The 25,045-nt window shown below is 38.9% G+C and overlaps 1 protein-coding gene across 1 annotated transcript; it reads right to left on the reverse strand.

Moving 5' to 3' along the window:
* Positions 1 to 24,914, reverse strand: LOC116513333 (sodium/hydrogen exchanger 9B2-like). The gene is given in 13 exon segments (XM_032224354.1): positions 1 to 501; positions 4,176 to 4,312; positions 4,455 to 4,563; positions 5,656 to 5,774; positions 5,777 to 5,804; positions 6,886 to 6,992; positions 7,370 to 7,545; positions 8,964 to 9,090; positions 10,294 to 10,330; positions 13,678 to 13,820; positions 15,368 to 15,538; positions 16,843 to 17,010; positions 24,710 to 24,914. Coding segments are annotated over 13 exon segments (1,764 nt in total). The 3' UTR covers positions 1 to 264.
* Between the last annotated feature and the right edge of the window lie 131 nt (positions 24,915 to 25,045).

Below are 25,045 nucleotides of genomic sequence, written 5' to 3' on the forward strand. Positions count from 1 at the left end.
AGTACTTTATACTCTAATTCATCAGCCACTAATCTTTTCACCTAATAAACTGTTAACCACTAAAAGAAAAGCTACCAGCCACTAATAGCTAACATGGGCTCTAAACAGCTCCAACCGATGTCATCTTAAAAATATGAACATATATCTGGAAGATCTACAGTGTATCTCATAGGCCTTTAAACTTCTGTATGTTACTTGTGGTATGTTACATGATTCATAAGCAGTCTCAATTCAGGTGATCTGTGGGCTGCACGTCATCTCTCCCTATGCTGGCCCATGTATTTCTATTTCTTCTCTTTCTTCATATATATGACTTTCTCTGTTGGTATCAGAAGTTTTGTGGAGAAGTAGGGGCCCTGCCAGTCCAATTATTAGAGCTCCAATTGGAGCTGTGATTAAGATTGCCAGGAAAGCAACTGTCAAAATATCCATTCCATATTTCTGTGATTGTTCATTTCCCTGCTCCCGTGCTGTATCTAAGGCAACTGAGCCAATTGCAGCCTGTCGAGAGAAAAGGAAGAATAGATAACACAGCAAAAACATTTTAAAAATACAGCACAAAAGCTTGTTTCATCAAACTGTATACTGTGATAGTGAACCTATGGCACGCTTGCCACAGGTGGCATGCGGAGCCATTTGTCAGGGCACGCAAGGCGTTGCCCTGTTAGCTGGCCAGCGTGCATGTGTGCGCTGGCTAGCTGATTTCAGCCTTTTTTTGAGGGCATTTTTCGATCTCTGGAAACTTCCTTGAAGGCAAAAACCAGTCCTACCGATAAACCGGAAGTCACCATTCCTGAACTTCCGGGTTCCCTGTAGGTCTGTTTTTGCCCTCCAGAGGGCGTCCCCGGAGCGGGCTGTTTTTGCCCTCCCCAGGTTCCTAGAAAGTCTCTGGAGCCTGGGGAGGGTGAAAAAACCATGCCAAAAGCGAGGGGGGAGGTTGTCACGTGCATAGCATTATGGGTGTGGCATACCTGTGCATGACCCCTCTGCGTTCCCTCCGCTTTTGGCACTGGATCCAAAAAAGCTAACTAGTGGATAAGAAGCCCTTCCTGCTGTTGTTCCCCAACAGCTATTGATAGCTCCTAGATATTAAGACTACAACTATTAAGAGACCAGTTCTCACTGAATATGCATTGCTCCTTTCAAAAGCATCTAAATTGGTATCCATTTAATAAAATGGATTTTATGACTTATTTTAAGTGATTACATGAAATTCAAAGTATTTACACTTAGGCAAGAAAAATAATTTTAACAGGTACAGATTAGATGAAACCTGGCTCAATAGCAGTGACTGTGAGAGAGAACTTGGAGTCCTAGACTTAAGTCAACAGTCACTTAAATATGAGCCAGCAGTGTGCGACAGCAGTCAAAAAGCCAACACAATCTTAGGTTGCATTAACAGAGGGATAAAATTAAGATCACGTGAAATATTAGTACCACTTTATAAAGCTTTAGTCAGACCACATTTAGAATACTGCATCCAGTTTTGGTACCATATTATAAAAAAGTTGTAGAGATTCTGGAAAAAGTGTAGAAAAGAGCAACAAAGCTGATTAGAGGGCTGGAAGCTAAAATATGAAGATCGGAATTGGGTTTGTCTACTGTAGTGAAAAGAAGGACTAGTGGTGACATGATCAGTGTTGCAATAATTGAGGGGCTGCCACAATGAAGAGAGGTTCAACCTATTTTTCAAAGCCGCCCGGAGTCCTTCGGGATTGGGCGGCATATAAATTCATTAAATTTGAAATTGAAAGCATTAGAAAACAAGACAAGAAACAATCAAGGAGAGAAACAACCTAGAACTAAGGAGAAATTTCCTAACAGTGAGAACAATTAACCAGTGGAACGGTTTGCCTTCAGAAATTGTGGTTGCTCCATCGTCTGGAATGGTGTAGGGTCTCCTGATTGTTCAGGGGGTTTGACTGGAAGATCTCCAAGGTCCCTTCCAACTGTTATTCTGTTATTTACTGTTGCTTTGGAAGAGGACTACATTGTAAGTTACTGTTTTGGTTGGGATTAGCTCTTCCTTCATATAATATTTTCAAATTTTGATTTACTGTAGTCAGTAAGAATTTGAGTGCTATATTTGATGAGTATAGTAGCAAATCTAGGATTATATTTATAGTAAAGTAATGGTTTAGAATATGTTTCTTTAAGAGCCTTACTAAGGGCCTTATTAACCACTGTTCATATTTTTGAAGTTCAACTGGATTGGACCGTCCTGCCTCAGGTTAAGAAAGAAAATGGTAATTTTGAGATGCCAAGAAATAGTAGAGGATAAGTGTGAAGGCCAGTTTCTTTCTTGTCAGCCTACTCTCTTTCTCTCACTTATACACACAAGCAAAATTTGTTTGCAGTGACTTAACATTCATACTGACAACCCTGAAAACATCCTAGAGTTACAAAGATCCTATACCTTAGGTTGATGATGATGAAGTTCACAATCCAAAGTCAGTCTTGAACTTGGCTAGAGTTACAATATCAGACAAATAGTCTCTTATTGCTTCTAGAAAATCTTATATCTAAATAGCAATAGCAACAGAACTGCTTCACAGTGCTTTACAGCCCTCTCTAAGCAGTATACAGGATCACATTGCCCCCAACAATCTGGGTCCTCATTTTACCGACCTCAGAAGGATGGAAGGCTGAGTCAACCTTCAGCTGGTGAGAATCAAACTGAAGCAGAAGTAGGCTGCAGTACTGTATTCCAACCACTGTGCCACCACGGAAGATCTAGCCTTGTGATCATCTCAACAGTGCTAGGATTTCATACACTTTTCTAATCTAGGTGGATCATCTCACTACATTTAGGGAGATGTTTATGATGCTGTAGTATAACTGTTGCATTAGTACTATCGAAAACTGTGTTCCTAAGGGGAAATTTGAAAATGGGATTGCAAATTCTGACTACGAATGATTTGGCTTGCATTGAAATAAAAGATAAAATGCTTGTAACAACATTACCCATTTCATAGCTCTGGATAAAAGATGGGGAGCTTTTATTGGACAACAAAGTGGTGTGGCTGTACTATTATTATTAATCCTTATTATCTTCTTTACTTCCCCCCTATTATTGGTATAATGATCATGATGTTTCCAGGTAGTCCACAACTTACAACAGTTTGTTCAGTGACCATTTGAAGTTCCAACAGCACTGCAAAAAGTGACTTAATGATCATTTTTCACACTTATGACCGTTGCAGTATCTCCATAATCACATGATTTACATTTGGATGCTTGGCAACTGACTCATATTTATGACAGTTGCAGTGTCCCAGGGTCATGTGATCACCTTCTGCAGCCTTCTGACAAGCAAAGTCAATGGAGAAGCCTGATTCACTTAACAACCATATTAATAACAATTACAGTGATTCATTTAACAAATGTGGTAAGAAAGTCATAAAATGGGGCAACACTCCCTTGACAAATGTTTCACTTAGCTACAAAAATTTGGTCTTAGGTTGTAAGTCGAGGACTACCTGTATTTATTTGCATGTACACTGAATGCTTCCATACTGGGAAAAACTTCCTTGTGTGGCTAATCACACTTGGCCAAATAAAGTATTCAACTTAACTCAACCCAATTCCATTCTGTTCCATTCAACTTTTTAACAGATTAAGAGAATGGAAGGACCTTGTAGGTCATCTAGTCCAACCTCCCATCCAAGCAGGAGACCCTACACCATTTCTGACAGATGGAAGTCCAGTCTCTTCTTGAAAGTTTCTAGTGATGAAGTTCCCACAACTTCTGAAGGCAACTTCGGTTCCATTGTCAGAAAATTTCTCCTTATTTCCAGGTTGAATCTTGATCAGTTCCATCCATTATTCTTTGTCTGGCCTTCAGGTGCCTTGGAAAATAGCTTGACCACTTTCCTCTCTGTGGCAGCCCCTCAAATATTGATAGACTGCTATCATGTCTCCCTTGGCCCTTCTCTTCACTAGACTAGCCATGCCCAGTTCTTGTAACTGTTCATCGTATGTTTTGGCGTCCAGTCTCCTAATCATCTTGGTTGATCTTCTCTGCACTCTTTCTAGAGTCTCCACATCTTTTTATAGTGCGGTGACCAAAACAGGATGCAGTACTCTAGGTGTGGTCTTACTAACTTCTTGGGATCGGTGTATTCAAATAATTTTATTTCCAGAAGACAGAAATCTGCCATAAAAATACAGTATACCTGCACAGTAGCTTTGGGAATCCAAGCCAATGCAATAAATATTCTCTCTTTCAGCTCAAAACCAGCACAAAAGACCAATACAAACGTTGCTGTAACTCGGGCTATCAATCCAACAGCCAGTATGGCAATGCAAAATCCTGCAACAAAGAAATAGATTTGATTATTTCTGGTATTAAGAAAAGAATCCCTTCAACACCTAAATGGCATAATTTTCCTTCTGATAACGAACCCCTCCAAAGACAATATGCATAAATGCCAACTTGTTAGTGGAAGACTTACCAACTGTTTGAGGATCAAGAGATGCGACAGATATTTCAGCGCCAATCAAACCAAAAAGAAAAGGTTGGAAAATCTCCCATGCAACCTTAATAATTTTTTCTACCTCTTTCTGTAAAAAAAGCAATGCATTTTGTTGCACAGTACTGTACATTCATGCAGAACATATATAACACATACTTAATTATTTTCATATTATTAAATAAGATTTTCAAAAAATTAAGTGATCCAATCAAATGTGCCGTGTTCTTGCTCTCATCTTAGGAAGTGATTCTATCATTATAAAGATGACATCACATCTTTCAAATATTAAGATATTAAGGACTCTTCTAATAATTTAATAGGAGCTTTGAAATTATAAATATTCCTCCTTTTAGGGGGAATACCCTCACCACAAACACAATTTAAGGCAATACTATCTTTAGTTATTTCTATAGCATACTATAGAAGTAAAAAGATGGTAGTTCTTTTCCCATCCTTTTCTCACACCTAATATTCAATTAATTCATTTTTCATTATTATCCCATCCTTTTTATTCATAATACCATAATAACGTGTTTCCCTGAAAATAAGAAAGGGTCTTATTATCTTTTGATCCTCCCAAAAAGTGCTTGGCCTTATTTTTGGGGAGGTCTTATTATTTTTGAGGTGCAGGAGGCAGCAAGTGTGGTCACTTCATGGTCGCTGCTGTGTTGCAATGTTTCAGAGAGCTTATTTTTGGGGGAGGGCTTATTTTAGCACATGGGCTCAAAAGCCTGATTAGGCTTATTACCGGGAGGTCTTATTTCAGGGAAACAAGGTATTCAGTAGAGACATACACTAGCTTCATATTTTTTCCCAGAACATTTGCTTTGGTTGAATGGGGATAAAAAATAATCTACTAAGTTAAGAATCACTGTATACTATGATGCAATATTAGCACCATTTCCTCTTTTTTTAAAATCAAAAACTGAACGTCACTGCTTATGTCAGGATACATTTAAAGGAAGAAGATGGCAGAGTCAAAGAAACCCTCAAATCTGTAGAATTTTTTTTAAATACCCACAAATCATAGGACAGGGAACTTCAAAATAGCTCACAAAGAAATGACTAAAATATGGAACCAAGTTGAAGTATTTTTTACACTTTCAACTTGCCAGAATATTTATAAACTCTCATATGGAATCAAGGTGACTTTTTGGCTACATGATAATTAAATACTCACTTTTTCATCAGACCATGATAAACCAGCCAGAAATGCCAAGACAATTGTGCACAGTCCTCCAGATCCAGGGAACTCAAAATACATACTGCTAAAAATTGCAAACACTGATAAGCCTATAATAAGAATGCTCTCTTCCATACAAGATATGTCTAGGGAAAGAAATTGGAGAAAGCAAGAGACATGATTCATAAATGTCAATCCAAACTTGACAAGAAACTTTGAAAAGAATACAATATTTTGGAATTGTATGGTCTGTAATACTTGGGAAATTTTGTAGACCTTGTCTAATATAAAGTTAAGAAGGGTTACCTCTGGATAGGGAAGTGGTTGAAAAAAATGTTGAATTAAAACAAAAGCAAACTACTTTCAGAATGCTGCAAAGAAACTGTATAGGTCCTCAGTTCAGTTCAAGCAATCTTTACTTTTTCTTTAAAATTAATATACTAGAAATCTGTTGTACTTGCTTCAAAAAGAAATTGGAAAAACTATTTGAAACTCATACAAATACAGGTAGCCCTCAACGTACAACCATAATTGAGTCCAAAATTGCCCCAAAAGCAAGACAGTTAATGAGTCGTGACCCATGGCCTTTTTGCCCCTAGTTGTTAAGTGAATCAGGCAGATTTTAAGCGAATCTGTTTTCCCCCATTGACTTGGCTTGCCAGAAGCTTCCTAAGAAGGGCAAATGACAATCCCAGAATCTCGGGATGCTGCAACCATCGTAAATCCATGCCAGTTGCCAAACATCCAAAGTTTGATTGTGTGACCATGGGAATGCTGCAACAGCTGTAAGTTTGAAAACTGGTCATAAGTCACTATAGAGCCATTGTAGCTTTGAACAATCACTAAACGAATGGTTGCAAGTTGAGGACCTACCTCTATAACACCTCTCTTCTATTTATTGAAGCAGCCCAATTTTTTTCCAGGTGTCTGAATCTGTAAAAAGATACCACTGTTTTAAAGAGTTAACTCTGTAGTGTTATTTTCAAACATTTGAACAAAGATCAACAACTTCAATGAATAGTGAAGTGGTGTTGTGCTGTTATTTGCACAAGTCCAAAGCACTCTTCTGATCAAAGCATTTGCAACTCTGCCAGATACATTTATTATACCTATTATTCCAACTAAAGTGTGACAGGGAGTTGGTTTTAAATGTGTTGTTCCTTCTCATGCTTCAACAGACAGCAGACTGATACATTTCAAAAGTACTGCTACATTTTCTCTTCTTACCTGATCCTTGCTGGGAAAGTAACGAATAAAAATTCCCAAAAGTCCACCAGCTGCTATACCCACTGCAACTTCTAATATACCTCGAAAGACATTTGCAAGGGTGGAGCCTGTTTTGGCAAAGCAGAAAAAGAGGATTCAAATGGATTACCGCAGCTAACATTTATAAGCATGGCTGGCATCCTCCTTATGTGAGCAGTGAGTGAGCGCCTGCACACGTTCTTCATTTGCACGAGCGGTGGGCATGCATGTGAAGTATATGTGGAACATAGTAAAGAAATGTGCACTAAGGTCTCAGGTTCATCCTGACCACAGGTACAATTTTCCCATTTTATGAATTTTATTGTGTGACAAATAAAGATTTTGGCATAAAATCAGCATGAAAGGTTTTTTACATATACAAAGGATATTGCTTGTTTTGGAAAAACTAGCATTATGACAAAAACAGATGGCTTGGATGTGACTTATCAATAGAATAGACAGGTACCTGAAGCGAATGCTATCCCTAAGCAGGTGTTGAAGCCTGTGATAGCCAGAATGTCATCAAAACTTCCTGCAGCCATTAGTAAAGTTGGGACACCTTTGTCAACACCATATCCCCCTGCTTGTAAAACCAACATTGAGGGGACTACAACTGCAGGAGACACAGCACCTAAGACAAACCTGAACACACAAATCAACTTTTAGTTACATCAATTTGTAGTTATCTCTTCCACTTTTCACAATCAGAGTAGGAATTGCAATTTACAGGAGAAAAAGAAAACTGAAGAACTGTGTTGTGAGTTGAAAAAACCAGTATAAAAGTACTAATTTTATTTATGAAAGTGTATATGGTTGCCCAACTCACCTTCCAGTGACTCCAGGCAGGTTACAAGGATAAAATCCCAACACATAAACAATACAAACAGCAAGAACCCCTACCCTCCTGACAAAAATTAAATGAACCATGCTATTCTGGATCCCCAGGCCAGTTGGCAGAACTATATGTTCAGGGCCTTGGGAAAGAGTGCCTAGGTGGGGACCAATCTTATCTCTGCAAGGATGTTCCACAGGAAGGGAGCCATCACAGAGAAAGCCCTTCCTGCTGCCATCAGATGGCTCTCCTTAGGAAGTATTCCCTGCCACCCTGCTCTAATGGATTGGGTAGATCTGATCCCAAGCCATTTAGGTCTTTGAAGGTGACAACTAGCACATGGACTTGGATCTGGAACCAAATCGGTAGCCAATGCAGCTCCCGCAAGGGAAATGATGCATCTGCAAGTGTAGGCCTGCACAAAACCACGGGGCTCCTGCATTTTTAACCAAATGAAACTTTCAGATAGTTTTCAAGGCCACTCCATGCAGAAACTATTGCAATAGTCAAGATGGAAGGTAATGTTTTATGTTAAGTATATAGACTGATTCCTTGAAGCACCTTGGATTGACATAATATAGCACTGTAGATCATAACTGTTATTCTGGTTTAATGTATGAGCCCAACTATTGGATTTTGTAAACCAAAGTAGTTGTTGATTATTTGTAATCTACCTTTGATCCAGGACCTTAAAGTGCTATACATAACAATCCATTCTTCTATTTTCCCACAGAAAAATAACTCTGTGAGATAAATTCAGTTGAAAGATACCCAGAGTGCTTTTGGGGCTGAAAATGAACTAGAAGCTGAATCTTTCTGATTCTAATCTAAGCACTTCAAGGTTACACTACACCAGTTTGTGGTTCCGCATGTTAGTGAACCATCCAGTCATGGTTATTAAGAAATTGTTGCTAATACATCATAGCGAGATGTTTTTAAAGACTTCTGAACAGGATTAAATTTTCCTTTGAATTAATGATGATTTAACATAGGTTTTCTCTCACTAATATGCAACTTCGCAAATTCCAGATCTATTTATGGATCAGGGCTTCAAATTCTACTCTAATCCTCTGCGGTATGACAAGAACATATGTTTTACAGCATAATCAAACTAAATCAGATGTGACACCTGCACTGTACCATGACTTCATGGAATAGGAAAGACAGTTTCGGCCCATAAAAGGAAAGAAAAACAAAATACAATTTTTGAGTTGGAAGAGGAACTTACCCAAGCATAAATCCCCATTGCCATGGCAGGTGCATGAGAAAATGAGATATGACTGCCGCTGTACATGCTTCTATTAGGCAGGGTCCCAAGCTTAATCTAAAGCAGACAGCCTTTAGTTTTTCAGCGCCTGCAAGATAAATGCATTTGCAAGTCAGTGGAATTGATTTTTAAATGTTTTGAAGACCACAGAAGAAAACCTTATGTAGGGCCTATGAGATTTGCTCTATTTGGCAATCACTCAGGACTTGCTCCCAGGTTTTATGAGACAGTTTTTGATTGTTCTGGTTATCTGAATACCCTCCTAAGGACTACGTTTTAATAATTTCTTTTCTGCTGTGTATGTCTGTTGGTTATTTGTTACTTTAAATTATGTATACGCACTGGGGCACATATCTAATGGAGGGCGTATAATTGAATTACTCAAATAAGAAGCAATGAAGATAGAAAAAGGGTGCATGGAACTAAGGATCTAGAGATCAGAAACCTTGGGATCAGCATCTATGTTTCCTCTTGGTCAAGCTGTGTTAAGGTATTGCGATCAATATATTACATTTTATTTTATTTATTATTTATTTTATTTATTATTAATGTATGCCTTGGAGTCACTCCTGACCTCTGGAGATTTAATGGCTAAATCCCTGAAGTTTTCCTGGCAAGATTTCAGAAGTGGTTTGTCATTGCATCCTTCTTGGGATAAAATGAAGTGACTCTCCTAAGATCACCCAGCTTGCTTCGTGCCTAAAGCAAAACTAGAACAGTTTCTATCCTGATGCCTTAACCACTGCACCAAACTGGCTCTACACAGTGATGGGGCTGCCATAAAAAAATCTGGGTATCTACTAGGTGGCCACAAATAAACACAGGGATCCCAACTGGTTTTTTTTTTCCCATCTGTATGAAATCCCTATCTAGTGAGCATGCTGCTTTATAAAAGGTGGTAGAACTCAGGATTTTCTCTTATGTGCTCAATTTGCAATGGTTTTGCTTTTGCAAAAAGCAGGAACAGGTAAACTGTAGCACTCCAGACATAGCTGAACTACAGTTTTCATCTTCCTTCACCATGCAAATGCTGGCTCAGGCTGCTAAGACCTATAATATTTAGCATGCCACAGTAATATATTTGCATAATGCATTAAGTAAAATTTGGCATATGGTCTTAATTAATATAACAAAGTAAAAAAAATCAGGAAAAAGGACCCCAACATTTTACATTTATTCTAGTTCCAATTTTTTTGGGCCAGAAGCCAGAAAAGAAAGGTCAATACAGATTAATTGGCCTAATTGACATGAGGAGCCTAGGTTAAGATACATTAATTGAAAACTTGCTTACAGGTTATGGTTAAGGCATCTACAACTGGATCCATGGTCTAGATTCAGATAATATATTACATGAGTTTATCAATAAAGTGACATAGTTGTTGCACAGCCTTAGTATCATGGCAATTAAATCTTAAAAGGCTAAGGTAAGCTCCTACCAGTTTGCATGACTAACAGATGGAGTTTCGAAGAAAATGCTTGAGCTTTAGATCCACTATATTGCTAAAGTTCTAAAATAGATTTACTTATCACTGATTGAGGAAATCAATTTTAATTTAAATTTATGAAACTGAGATAAAACTAAATATAGAGGAGTTTATATAGTGTTATGAGCTAAATAGTAGAGGTTGCCATAGTTCAATTTGGGGTGCCTCAGGGTTCGGTCTTATCCCCCCTACTATTCAACATCTACATGAAACGCTGGAGAGATCATCCGCAGGCACGGATTAGATACCATCAATATGCGGACGATACTCAATTGTATCTGTCCGCCCCGTGCCAACTCAATGAAGCGTAGATGTGATGGGCCGGGGCCTTGAGGCCGTTATGGACTGGATGAGGGTTAACAAGCTTGTGCTCAACCCAGAAAAGACCGAGTGGCTGTTGTGTTTTCCTCCCAAAGATTTGACTAATATTCACCACTCAGGCTGGGGGGTCAATTTTACACCCCTCAAGAGGGTTCGCAACTTGGGAGTCCTCCTGGATCCACCCTGTCATTTGACCACCACCTAACGGCTGTGACCAGGGGGCATTCGCCCAGGTTCGCCTGGTGCGCCAGTTGCGACCCTACCTGAATCGGGAGGCTCTCACAACAGTCATCGGGCCCTTGTGATCTCTAGGCTGGAATACTGCAATGTGCTCTACATGGGGCTGCCCTTGAAGAGCATCCGGCGACTTCAGCTAGTGCAGAACGCATCCGCGCGAGTGATTGCGGGTGCACCTCGATTCACCCGCATAACACCTATCCTCCGCGAGCTGCGCTGGCTGCCTGTCGATCTCCGGATGCGCTTCAAGGTGCTATTAATCACCCATAAGCCCTACATGGCAGTGGATCTGGATACTTGAGAGACCGCCTTCTGCCAATTACATCCCTGCGACCAATAAGATCCCATAGACTAGGCCTCCTCCGTATTCCATCGGCCAGCCAGTGCGGCTGGCAACCACAAGGAGGAGGGCCTTCAGCAGTAGCCCCGACCCTTTGGAACGAGCTCCCCGTGGAGATTCGTACCCTCTCCACCGTCCAGGGCCTTCCGCATAGCCTTGAGAACTGGCTCGCCCGTCAGGCCTGGGGATAAGGATAGTTGCCCCTCCCGAATGATGAATGTATGTGCCTACCATTTATTATATGTTTCTATCTTGATTGTCTGTATTCCCCTTTCCCGGTTTTATGTGAGCCGCCCTGAGTCCCCTCAGGGAAAAGGGCGGCCTACAAATTCTAAAAAACTCTAAAACTCTAAACTCACTCTTCAGGGTTCAGATGTCAGCTTATCTCAGTGAAAAGCAGAAGTTTCTGATTTTTCACACTCATCTAGGAAAAGAAGAAATGGTAGGAATATCTAATCATCAAACTAATCATGTTTCATTACTGTAAATCAAAGCTTGTGTGTCCTCTGAATGAAATTAAAAATTTCTATGTGAATAGGGATCAGAAATAGACTTAATTTCAGTTAAAGGCAAAACTGATCATTACCCTGAATATCAATACATATGACCAAACAGTTTTGATATTTCTGGCTGATCTCAGAAAGTAAGTAATGTTGGACAAATCCCAGAACATAACAAAATGAAGTGTTTTTTTTTAAAAAAAAAAACAAATACCACAAGCATAGCTACTCTATCAGAAGAGGATAATAGCAATCTGTTGCCAAGAAACTCACATGGATGTGTCAGGTGTCAAGATCCACTGAAAGGAACCCTAATTTTGTTTTCTTTACAAAGTTTTTCCAAGACCTCACATTCTAGGTCAAAATTCCCAAATAACCCTTTTATAGATAAACAGTTCACTTCTTGCACTTAAGGATAATATCCCTGCTCTAGCAGAGGCATTATAGCTCTCAAACTACTGATAAACAGGGTCAGGATTGATACAGTGTTCTTCTTATACATGTCCTGGGACTACATACACTGGGCTTGAAATTCTGGAAATCATACCTGACATTTCAGGAAAACACTACATGGGGAATATTGAGGCATTTAGGTTCTCCTTGCAGTTAAATGTTATCCACAAAATATTCCTTCCACATTTAAAGAAAAAAAAAACACCAAATGTCACAAAGAAAGTTTGGTTGGAAGGAGCATTTTGCCACTGTACTAGAGGAAAAGTGGTTCCAAACTAATCTGAGTTGAGGACATGGGTCACACCTTATATGAATATTTCATTAGTTAAATCACCATGTGTGTCATATAACTCCAATTGGTAGAGTTGTAAATTATAATTTACAATTATCTGAATGTGGACTTGGTAGCTAAAATGTGTGTGAATTTTTGGGAGAATTTGAATTGCATTAAGTAGGAAACCAGGCAAAAGAGGGTAGAGCCTTATCAAATATACATAAGAGAACCTAGGATTTTAGTATTGGGTGAGGCTTTCTAAAGAAAGAGGGTGTATTTTGTTTCTTAAAACAATTTTAAGGCAATTTGAGACCTGGCACCATTGTTTTCATTGGGAACCAAGCCAGTGGGTGTTTACCATATTTTTCGGAGTATAAGACGCACTGGAGTATAAGATGTATTAAGATTATGAATAGGCAAATTAGAAAAAAATTTGCACTCTGCAGACCTCCCAAAAAAGGCCCATTTTTTGTGAAAACGAGCCCGTTTTTGTCAAAAAAGGGCATGCATACCCTTTAGAAGGCTTGTGGAGTGCTCCTAGGGGCTGGGTGGTGGTGCAAAAACAAGTAAAAACAAGCAAAAACAGCCTGTTTTTGTCAAAAAATTGCATGCATAGCCTTTAGGAAGCTTATAGAGTGCTGCTGGGGGGGGGGGGGGGAACGAGCAAAAAACCCAGCCCATTTTTCACTTATTTTTGCCCTCCATAGCCCCCAGGAGCAGCCTCCTAAAGGCTATGCACAGTCATTTTGGTGAAGGAGGCGGGGTTTTGGGAGGCCAAAAATGCTGTATTCAGTGTATAAGATGCACCCAGATTTTCCCCCTTTTTTGAGGGAAAAAGGTGTGCCTTATACTCTGAAAATACGGTATGTTACGAGAGGACTACAGAGATTTTGAAAAATGCAATTTAGGGATGCTCTATGCCTTAAACTATTTTGCAGCTTGAGCCACTTTTGTTTCTCAATAAGCCAGGGTTAACCAAATGGTGACCTAGTTCAATCAATCTATCAGAATTTAGTCACATTTGTTGCATTTGCATTTATTAAGCAAGGACCCTTTGATACTCCACCTTTGGATCAAGGCCAAGGCCAGCCCGGGCCAAGATGATCGCGAGAGCAATACTTCTAAGGATGGCTCCCCATTTCACATTGATCAGGACTATGTCAGTGACCCATGGGATATTTCTTAGAAGAAATCCAACAAGCAACATTCCTAAACAGGAGGCAAAAGGTGCATATTATTAATTGACACAATTGGCAGTTCCAAAGTCTGAAACGTTTGCTCTGAAGTCCAGAGCCTTCAAAGATGTTTTCCTGTACACTGCTTGAACCAAACATTTAAGAAGGCAACAGTTGTCCTGTGATCATATAGTCAGAGTCATACTCCTGCAACCTTATAAAGAGTCCCATTTCTTGATCTATGAACGGCACAGAAAATGCTTTCCTCCTGAATAAATATGTACAAATTTGTATTCCACCAAATTTCTTTCATAAATTTAACAATTCCATACGGCTAATTAGATGAAAAGATACTGAGCATTAAACCATGTTTGTCTGATCTAGACTCTGTGCTACACAATAATTGGTTTGTACTACATATTATGTAAAACTAGCCATTGAGACTTTATAAATATAAGTTTATGCACTATGGTTAAATAAGTTATTATTTAGTATGATGTGGGACATCATCCACATTCTGAGAGGTAGCAAATGTGCTAAATCTAATCATGATAAGCCAAAATATAGTTGTATTATTCAGAAAACTATGGTTAGTAGCATGCATTTGCATGTTGTGTGAACATACATTCTTTGATGATTAGAGGCTAATCATCAAAAATTATAAATCAATCACACAGAGTTGTAATCACAAAATTTTTAAGCTGCTGTCACAGGATAGACTGAATGATGATGACTGCATTCACACAACAGGCTAAACTAGAATAGCACACCACAAGCTGCCCTTAGGGGGTTTGTTTTGAATTGTTTTTGGTGTATGTCTAATTCACATGCAAACATGTTTAGCTTATGGGTCATTATTTTGTTATTTTATTTATTTCTGGGTTACAGTTAGGGTTAAACACCAAATGGGATTCAAAAACTTTTGAAAAGTGAAGTACTTGCTGCATTGTAAGTTGAACCACCCCTGGGCCCAGAACAAAATGAAATCAGACAAAGGAATAATTAAAAACACAAATTAATTTAAATAATTTGCAAGCTGCATGCCAATGATGGCTCCCTACAGAAATTGTTAGGGGAACGGGCACAGATTGAAGCTGTAAACTGAAAAAATATATTAGTTGATAAAGAGTATAATCAATAATCAAATTATTTAAAGATCAGGATGAATACTTATTTTAGTAATTGAAACATTTTTGTAAATTGAGCTGTTGCTTTTTAATTTGTACTACAAAGATTTATCATTTTAAAGTCCACTTATAACTATTTATTTTAAATTCCCTATTATAGGAGTTATTCCAATTAATTTCATCCCAAAACACAAAATGAAACAGCAACCAAAAACCACCCATTCCTTTGGATAATGATATGGGCAGTGTATAAATTTAATGAATACATAAAAAATAAATAAAAACAAGTACTTTCTCAGTAATTAAAATATCTTCACCAAATAACATTGCATTTTACAATAAATTATAGCTTAATGATATAAATTTGTACTATATTGCAATTTCACAATGGATTCTTTATTTCAACAACCAATCTAAATGTGAAAAGACACAGCCTGTCTAAAAACATACTTACCCAAAAGAGGAGGGAGGGGAGGCAGACCAGGAAATTTAATTAATCCCATAATTTTACCACCAATTACAGCAAAAAAATAGAGGACTAAAAATCCAAAGAGGCTCCCACCAGGAAGACTTTCGTTGGTTGTAATAGACCAGATCACAGCCCAGATCAATGCTACTGCTACCACTGGAAGAAGAAAAAAGTGTAAACTATGTAAACATATTGAAAACATTGCTCAGAATTTATATTAATGTGTAAAGGATGATTATTTATTTTTAATTATTTATTGCTAAACTGCATGTAGATTATGATTTATAAACAAAAAATTGGAAAAAGCAAACCTGCGCTTCTAAAACCAATCTAATTTTGCTAAATGTTCCCTTTTGTGGTTATAAATCTGCACAATCCAGTAAGTTGGAGAAATTGGAGCATAGAGTAAATGTAACTTTTATCAAATTGTAATTTTCAAAGGGGCAAAAGTAATTAAATGTATGACTGAGGAGTAATTGTGTTAATCATCCATTATTTCTTCATCATAAAATTAAAAGTATTGCCCTTGGCCAAGGCATCCATGGGAAGGGAGTCAAAAGATCATGATGTGACCATGTGACACACAAAAAAGAAGGCAGGGCTTCATGGGTAAAGATTTTTAACACTCTACCCTGACACTCTTGCCTTGGCCTAGAATACCCAGTGCATGTCTACCCAATCAGAATATGTAATACAGAAAATTGGGGAAAGGTGATGATGACTGCTATACGTATTGAATATATTAGGGGGGGGAGCTAAAGGCTGGTGTATCTAGCAATGACACAAAGGGTGTGGAACGATAATGTGAAATAAGATATATGATTTTGCAAACTTTTTTTGGGAAAGGTTGACAATTAATCCCAGCTTTCACCCCCTTGCTTTAATAGTGTTGTGCTGATTTTAGAGTTCACAGAACAATATGTTATAACACTCCATCCTCAAATTGCAAGAATATATGCTGTTGATTTTCATCAGTCAGATTATCAGTCTTTGCAGAATAGTTGGGAAGAAGCAGGGGGTTGCAAAAATGGAACTCCAAGACTAGTTGGACTCAGTAGCCTAAATAACTTTCTACTCAGACTCAAGAGAGTCCGACTTATTAGAGACTATTTTCATCGCCCAAGGAACCAGCATTGTGAATAATCAATACTTTCCTATAGGGTAGAATTTGCAATTTCACTAGTCATCATTAACCTATGAGTAAGTCAAACAGCTAATAGGAAGATAAGGCTGACAAGAAGTGGGTGTGGAAGAAAGGCACTGGAATGATATATTCTATTACTCCTATAATTTTCTGCACGCACACCCAGCATGAATGGTAAGAAGGCCGAAGGGCAAGTCACATTTTCTTCAGGGCAACTTTCCCATGCTGACTATTCTAAAACAGATTAAAATACATCAAATAAATATGCTCTACAGAAAACGGGGACTTTTTTTCTTCATTCCCCCCCCCCCCTCACCGTTTGTTGCTATTCTGGCAAGGATGCCTTGAGGAGGACAAGCACATATTCGTCTTCCTGAAGTTTTTAACTCAGCCAGAGGTCCCTGAGCGTGTTCCTCGCATCTGTTCAATGGAGCTGTTTCTTTGTTTGTACAATGCCACTGGTGGCTCCAGAATCTAAAACATCCTGAGGAGAAATCAAGAAATAATATTAGTAACAACCATCTGTCCTAATTTCTTTTCAATTTTCAAAAGTTATGAACTCAGTGAGATTTAATTCTAAGTAAAATTTTGTCTGATGGGTATCAATCTGGAGGAAATTGTTCCATAATTTAATTCTAATAATGGCACCAAATTGAGCAAGAGTAGTTTAACAGTTGAATTATGTCCGGACAAGAACAGCGGTTGATAAATATGCTGGTTTATGAAGTCTGAGGTTCTAATTGTTTTTAGATACATTAATCTGACCTATGCTCACTTCTGTTCTATGCCCATATGACAGATAAAATAAGCTGTAATCCAATTTCTTTGAAGAGTGATAGTAGAAGAAAGTTTTGTGGTTTATAACTGCAATTTAAGAGTTTGTCTTGATACTATTTACCCCTGCTTAAAAACATGGAGCAGGATTGGGTTTATCACTAATCCGTTTCACAGCTAGTTTCAGGAAATACAGTGTTATTGTTGTACTATTTTGATGTTGAAGTTTAACATGAAGATCACTTTGCCCCTTTCCATTCAAGATAGAGGTAGGTAACCCACAAGCTGTGAATTTCCCAATTTCAGGACGGATATACAATTCAGGAGACTGGCAGCTCATGCTTTTGATGCTTGCAAAGTCTTGCAGTCACATAATTGTAATTTGCAACTTTCTCAGGTGGCTTCTGACAATCAAAGTCCATTGGGGAACCCAGCTTTGTTAACACTTGATTCATTTAATAATCATAGGATTCATTTAAATGTGTGATTTGCTTAATGACAGTGGTAAAAATGGCCATAACATCATTTAATGACCACATCACTTAGCAACAGAAATTCTAGTACCAATTGTGGTTGTAAGTTGAGGACTATGTGTATTAAACTGCTACAATAGCAATAGCACTTAGACTTATATGCCATCCACAGTGCTTTTCAGCCCTCTCTAAACAAGTTTACAGAGTCAGCACATTGCCCCCAATAATCTGGGTCCTCACTTTACCAACTTCAGAAGGATGGAAGGCTGAGTCATGCTTGAACCGAGCAGAATCGAACTGCCAAACTGCTGGCAGTTGGCAGTAGAGCAGAATTAGCCTGCAGTACTGCATTCTAACCACTACGCCAGAGGTGGGTTCCTACCTATTTGGTCGGGTTCGGCCGAATAGGTAGTAACTCCGGCGGACACGTAACTGTACCGGTTCTATCCTTGGCAGTACCATCTTGATTTTCTCTTCTGCACATGCGCAGAGCAATCTTAATTGAAAAAATGTAATTTTTATTCCATTTTTAATGTGCGCATGCGCAGATCATTTTAAGCGCGAATGCGTACACGTGAGAAGCAAAAATTTCCGGGCGCCAAACTGGTAGTAATGGTGGCTGGAATCCACCCCTGCACTACACCACCACAGCTCATAGTATATATTACCCCGGAGTAACTCATAACTCAAAAATAACCAAATCACTAACAGTACATAGTCTGACCTCGTAGAAGTGAGACAGATGGGAACACTAGGGTTCCGTAGCAGACTGGGAAGTTGAAAAAGCATCCTGGAGAATGGCAATCTTTCATCACTAGAACCATCTGTCCCAGGGTCTCCAACCTTGGAAACTTTAAGACTTGTGGACGTCAACTCCCAGAATTCTGGGAGCTTTGCTGGCTGAGTAATTCTGGGAGTTGTAGTCCACAAGCCTTAAAGTTGCCAAGGTTGGAGACGCCTGATCTAGTGAATATTCCATTTCAGGAATGATTCACAAGAAGCATCTAGCAAATAGAGTATCAAGTCTCTTCTTCCATAGTCAGTTCCATGAATCTAGTATGTTAACAGGCAGCAGCCAATAATTAAAGCTGCTTTTAAGGACTTCTAAACTAGCAGCCAATAACATGTCCATAAGCAGTACAAACAGTAGAAAAGCATCTATTTTAAATCCTCTGCTAGGCATTTTCATTAGAACAGTCTCTAGACTAATGTTATAGGATATGGAGTACTTCTTTCTCTCAACCATGCACACTTTTATGCCCCTTAGTCATATCTTCTTGTGCATTTCTCCGAGCTAAACAGTCCCAATCACTGCATCCTATCCTCACAGGGGAAGTTGTTTAAACCCCTCATCTCCTAGATTATCCTTTCCCCATCTTCCAACGACATAATAGTCCTCTTGAGATATGGTGACTAGAATATGTACTGTACACCATATTCTAGATGTAACAACTCCATAGAGTTATATGAGGCCATTATGTTATCAGAACCAGGTTAGGGTCAATCTTTTCTAATGATCCAAAGCATAAATTTGCCTCCTTTAAAAGCGCTGCATATTTCTTTCCACCTCCCAAGAAACTATACAGAAGTGTTCATGGAGTCACAGAGATCAAGCTCAACTCTCTTCTTTTCTACAAAGAATTTTTTTTCTACAAAAAAATAATAAAACAACAGCACATTGGGTTGGTCACTGTAGATTAAATTGGGTGGGGAATTTAGTGGCTTAGAAACTACAACTCTACTTAGCATAATCCGTAGTGAGGGATGGTGAGAGTTGTACTTCAGAAATTCCCACAATAGCTCCATATTTTAGAATGTTCTACTGGATTTCACGTCCAATATTTATGGAAGATTCACCAGACTGGGGAAGATTGTTAGGGATATATGAAAGTAACCAAATCACATACAGAGTTGTAAATAACAACAACAATAACAACAACAGCATAAAAAAATACCTGAGCCGCTTCATGCATGGGAATTATATTATTGCTAGCATTTTCGGATAGTGTTGTTGGTTTCCAACTCCCTGATACTGGGTCTTCTGCCATTTTGATCAACCTAACTGTAAAGCAAATAAAGCCAAAAAGTTTTTAAAAGATAGCATCTCCAGCAATGAAGTAACATTCAAGATACATGATCATCATTACAATGTCCAATGAGGGCCTACATATGTGATGTGATCAACCTAAATCAAAAGACTATTTTTGATTGTTATGATCTCTGAAATAATACTTTTTAAATGGCTTCCAATATAAAAATTCATCTAAGCACTTTCTCTTCTTCTCCCTCTTCTTACATTACTCACATACATGCATATATATGCACATGTACGTTGGTCGTCAGAATATATTTGTAAGTTAATTTCTCTTCCAGTTTTTCTACAACTGCTCCTGCCACGTGCAGAGATAACACAATTATTTTGAGGAGTGAACCACTGATTGGGGAAATAAATGACTGAGGGATGCAAAGAATGTGAGCAATTGCACTTACCTTGGGTAGACCTCTATCAAAACTCTTCCTAAGGCCAATTCTAAAGAGTAACCTGTGATGATAGTAGATGAGGCTTATTTCAACTGATTTGGTATTTTTTTGCTGGGGTTACTTCTGGGTCAGCTTATACTGAATCACTAGTCACATGAATGCATTCTTGATGAGATGCTAGAACTGGGTGCAGAAATGGTCACAAGCGCAATGACTGTTGTGTGAATCTGTCCCTATGATCAAGCTGACTAACACCGATTTGTGCATGGATTCTGGAAAATGTTCAGACTAGATTTGTTCTAGCTGATTAAAATAATGTTAAATCCTTTCCATATATGAGTGTGAGACTCCCAAAATACAATTATGTACATTTACAACTTGAAACTCAATTACTTTCATTAGCAGTTTCTTTACCAGTTCTGATTTTTTTTAAAAAAAAATAGTACAAAGAAGTTTTTTCCAAATGACAATTTAACTACTAACATTATTGCCACCTTTACTAATGCTTGGTAGAAGCAATGATATGTCTAAGCTAGAATTGTTCCTTTTATGTGTACATTGGAGGGAAAAAATCTTTTCATCTCATCATAAAGAACAAGGTGGTTTTGTTAGTTGGACTGATAATGACGTTTGCTTTACCACGTCAAGTGCTGAACAGGTGTAAAGCACACAATCGAGTGAGCATTAGTGGCTATTCTGCGTTGTGTAGCATGCAAAATCAAAAGAACATTTCCTTTCAAGGCTCGTGTCAGGGAGAAATGGCTAAACCTAATTTCCTGAAAGCATGCCTGTTTGGTACATATTTGTGCTAATTACAACTAATGTAAAATGTTAGTACATGGGTTTCTGAAAAAATATAATAATATGAAAAGACAGGCAATGGAAGGCAAATAAAGCTTTTGCAAATATCCACCAGCTTGTTCATCTGCAGCCAGGAAGCTTCAGTGAAGACTTCTACAAAGGCAGATGGGTTCAGTTTTTGCTTTTAGTGTAACAGGCATGACATGAAACTTGTAGTTCAAAGCTAAACTCCAGAGCTGATTGACATGGAGAGAATGATACAGAGGTGACATCCAATAGCAGAATGGAATTGTAACAATGTAATGGATTGGAAAGTTGGCTTGTGGTATTAAATAATATAAGATCTGCTAGCTAAAATCTACTTCTAGGGATATTTTTGTTATCAGTTAAAGTTTAGAACAAAGTATCTTCAACTCATAGAACAGATTTCCATAGTTTAAGGACTTGATTGTTTGCTTAATTGTGTCTCAACATGGTGCAGTTGTTTAAATTGTGTATCATAGGGATTTTAAAATAAGGTGTTCCAAAAATGAAGAAATGGATTATATTTTGCAAATATTACTGGGAGAAACACAGAATCAATAAAGGAGAATATGTATAGCTCGGTTGAAATGAGGGGTCCTTGGTGCTCTCTGAGCTCGCTTGTTTTCTTGCAGATAACATGATGATGATGATGATGTCTGCAAGAAAACAAGCAAGCTCAGAGAGCACCAAGGACCTCTCAGACAGGATCCTTTATCATTATGGATTAACCAAGAACAAATTATATTGTAATGATACATACACACATATACAATACACACACATACACAGAATATATACAATATATAATTTTAAAAGGTGTAGCTGTCTTCCTAACTTTTTAAACCTTTTTTTTTACTCACCTAAGGATACTCTTTTGATCCTAGTTGTAGGAAAGTCAGGATCAGATATACAATGTTCTAGCAATTGTATGGGTACATGTGTACCTGTGTATGATTAAGTGTAACTGTATGTGTGTGTGAACATTTTGGAATTCCTAGCCATGATGCCAACGTTTGTATTATGTCTCAGTGCAAGCTGTGGCCACAGGTGTGGATGTGATTTGTGTTGACCAATCCCTGCAATTTTTTTTTTGCTATTTTCCTGTCTTTTGTGCCCACCTTCTCCTCTCTCCTCCCCATGTAGACATCTATGCAAGGAATGAAGTTTAGTGCTTAGAGCCTCATTTGAATTCAAACTTTGCTTCCAATTCAATCATATTTAGAAAGGAAGCTTGACACGGTCCCTATCAGCACTGGCATAACATTAAACGCTCTTGAACACGACTCACTTCTAGGGAACAGTGTAAAAATCATCTACACATAATTTGTCATTATGTGCATCTAATGAAGACCTGTAGGAATGGGCTAGAGAGTACCTACTAGAAGTTTATTATTTTCCCTCAAACTACAAGCATTTGTGTCAGTGCTATTCCTAATATACTTCAAAGTTCCTTTTCTAAAGGGTTGAGTCTTATTAGTGTCAAGACACAGAAACAAAAGTTTATAATTAAAAATATTAACCAGATAGCTACCGGCAAGCTGAATAAATGATGCCTGGCAGAGTGGAAGAAGGAAGCTGATTCTTCTGGCAAGTTAAGACAAGAAATATATACAGTAAGAGCTAACAAGTTACGATACAGGCAGTCCTCGACTTACAACCATTCGTAGTGGCCGTTTGAAGTTACAGTGGCACTTGAAAAAGTGACCATTTTTCACATGTACATCCATTGCAGCATTCCCCATGGTTATGTAATCAAAATTCAAACAATTGGCAACCTGTTCATACTTATGACTGTGTCCCAGGTCATGTGATCACCTTTTGCAGCCTTCTGAGGAAAGTCAATGGGGAAGCCAGATTCACTTAGCAACCATGTTACTAACTAACAACTGCAGTGATTCGCTTAACAGCTGAGCAAGAAAGGTTGTCAAATCGGGCGAAACTCCCTTAACAACTGCCTCGCTTAAGCACCAGAAATGTTGGGCTCAATTGAGTTGGTCAGTCGAGGGCTACCTGTAATCTAGGCACTCTTAAGAAGGCACATCTGAAGTCTTGGACGGTGATGTGACCAAATACGTCTTCCAACTCGCGGGACGGGCGAGAGGAGTGGACGCGTCTCCAACACCTTGCTCTCCCATCTCGGTGCTACAGATCGATTCACGAGCAAGGATGGAAACAGCGGGGTAAGGAGTTCAGTGATGCACCAATGCGAATGTATCCGCCCAGTCCGGATAGCAAGAAAAGCGCTGAGATTAAAACCTACCTAGTCCAAAGCAGATCCCGGAGAGCGACTGATCCTCTGTAGGAAACCTTCAGAGATTACAACGGAAGCGGATGCCCTGGCTTTGTCGAGAGTAGATCAACCGTCCCGATTGTCAACCTATTCAAGCCGGGCGGGTGAAAAACGCAGCCGCAGGTTGCAGCTTTAAGTACTTGGCGCCGCTGCCTCCCAACTAAACCTTCGCCTGGTTTTCCGCGGTCCGAGGTCGAGGTGCCGATATTAATAACGCTCCCCTCCCTTTCTGTGTGGCAAAGGGAGGAGGAGCGGCTGGGAAGAGCCTCTCTGCTGGCGAGGAAAACATTAGCTGTACGAGCCATGGCGGCAACTCCGCGTCAAGAAGGAGATCTTCCCTCACCCGGATTCAAGGAGATCCGCCCATCCTCCCGGAGGATCAAAAATGAAAGACTCTCGGCGGACGGTGTCATTTTAGACCACGTGGTTTCGGGGGCGCCAGCCAGCGGGTTTGCTCCACCGGGGTTGAGAGTCCAAAAAAATGACATTATTGTACACGGGACGATCAAAAACGGATGAGGGAAAACGCAACGAGAATACCCACATGGCGTTCCGAGCAGGCCTGCACAGCGTGGTTTGTGGCACGAGCCACCCTCTCTGCGTTGGCAATGGGAATCATACAGTACGCGGATATTGATATCCGTTTAGCCACGATCCAGGCCAAAATTAAACGTTTTGCATAATACCAAGCCGCTGTAATGCAAATATAAGCTGCGTTAGAAATGACTACTGCGGGTGTATTATTTGTAAGATGCTTAGTGTCTTTTTCACCTATGCTTGGTCATGCCTGGGGGTCTGCTGCCCAAAATCGTGGGCTTTTCATTTGTGCCTGTTAATTTTCCTACATGGAGCAAGAGCCAGTGAAGCTTATGGTATGGATAGGTAGGGAGAAAATACAAACTCCAAAAAGTTTTTCATACTTCAGGTTGGTATGTTGCTTCAGATAACATTTAAGGCCATGAACATAATATCCAATGGTCCATTACAACCACCTTATTACTAGTCATGAAACACTTCTCATGGCTGCAGTGGGCAAAGTTGAGAACTGCAAATAAATCAGAATATTTTTTACTGACTTCTTATAATCCTGATCCTGCTGCCAAGGCAAAGCCCTGGTAGGACAGAAACATCACCTGATCACAAAGTATCTCACCAGGTTAAAGCATCCCTGCTACAGGCGCTCTGGATGTACTAGAGTTTACATCTAATTGTTCTTGAAAGCCTGAATTTGTATTGTATAGCTATTCATTTAGCTTAAACGAATCAGGCATCCACCCCCAGAGCAAACTGTTGCATCCGTTGTTAAACCGCACTGATCTATAGACTCTTGTCAGTCTTACTTGAAGCCTGTCCTTTATGTCCATAACAAGTTTGTGCATCATATTTTCTCTCAATTCTGCTAGAGAATGTAATTATTTTCTCCTGTTTTATTTGATGCTGAATCCAGGTGCCTGTTGTCTTCTTGAAATTCACCTTGGTATCTTCAAAATGCTTTTTTTTACACACACGGTAAATTTTTGGCTCCTTTTCTTGTATTGTTACCATTATGGTTAGAATAGTCCATGGCTAAAGAGTAGCATACTAGTATGTCTTTAATAATTGGTCTTTGAAAATCCTATGCTAAGAAAACAAATCTTTATTTTAAATGTATTTATACACCTAACAGGAAACAGTGG

The sequence above is a fragment of the Thamnophis elegans genome, chromosome 9, assembly GCF_009769535.1.
Source record: "Thamnophis elegans isolate rThaEle1 chromosome 9, rThaEle1.pri, whole genome shotgun sequence".
NCBI lineage: Eukaryota > Metazoa > Chordata > Lepidosauria > Squamata > Colubridae > Thamnophis > Thamnophis elegans.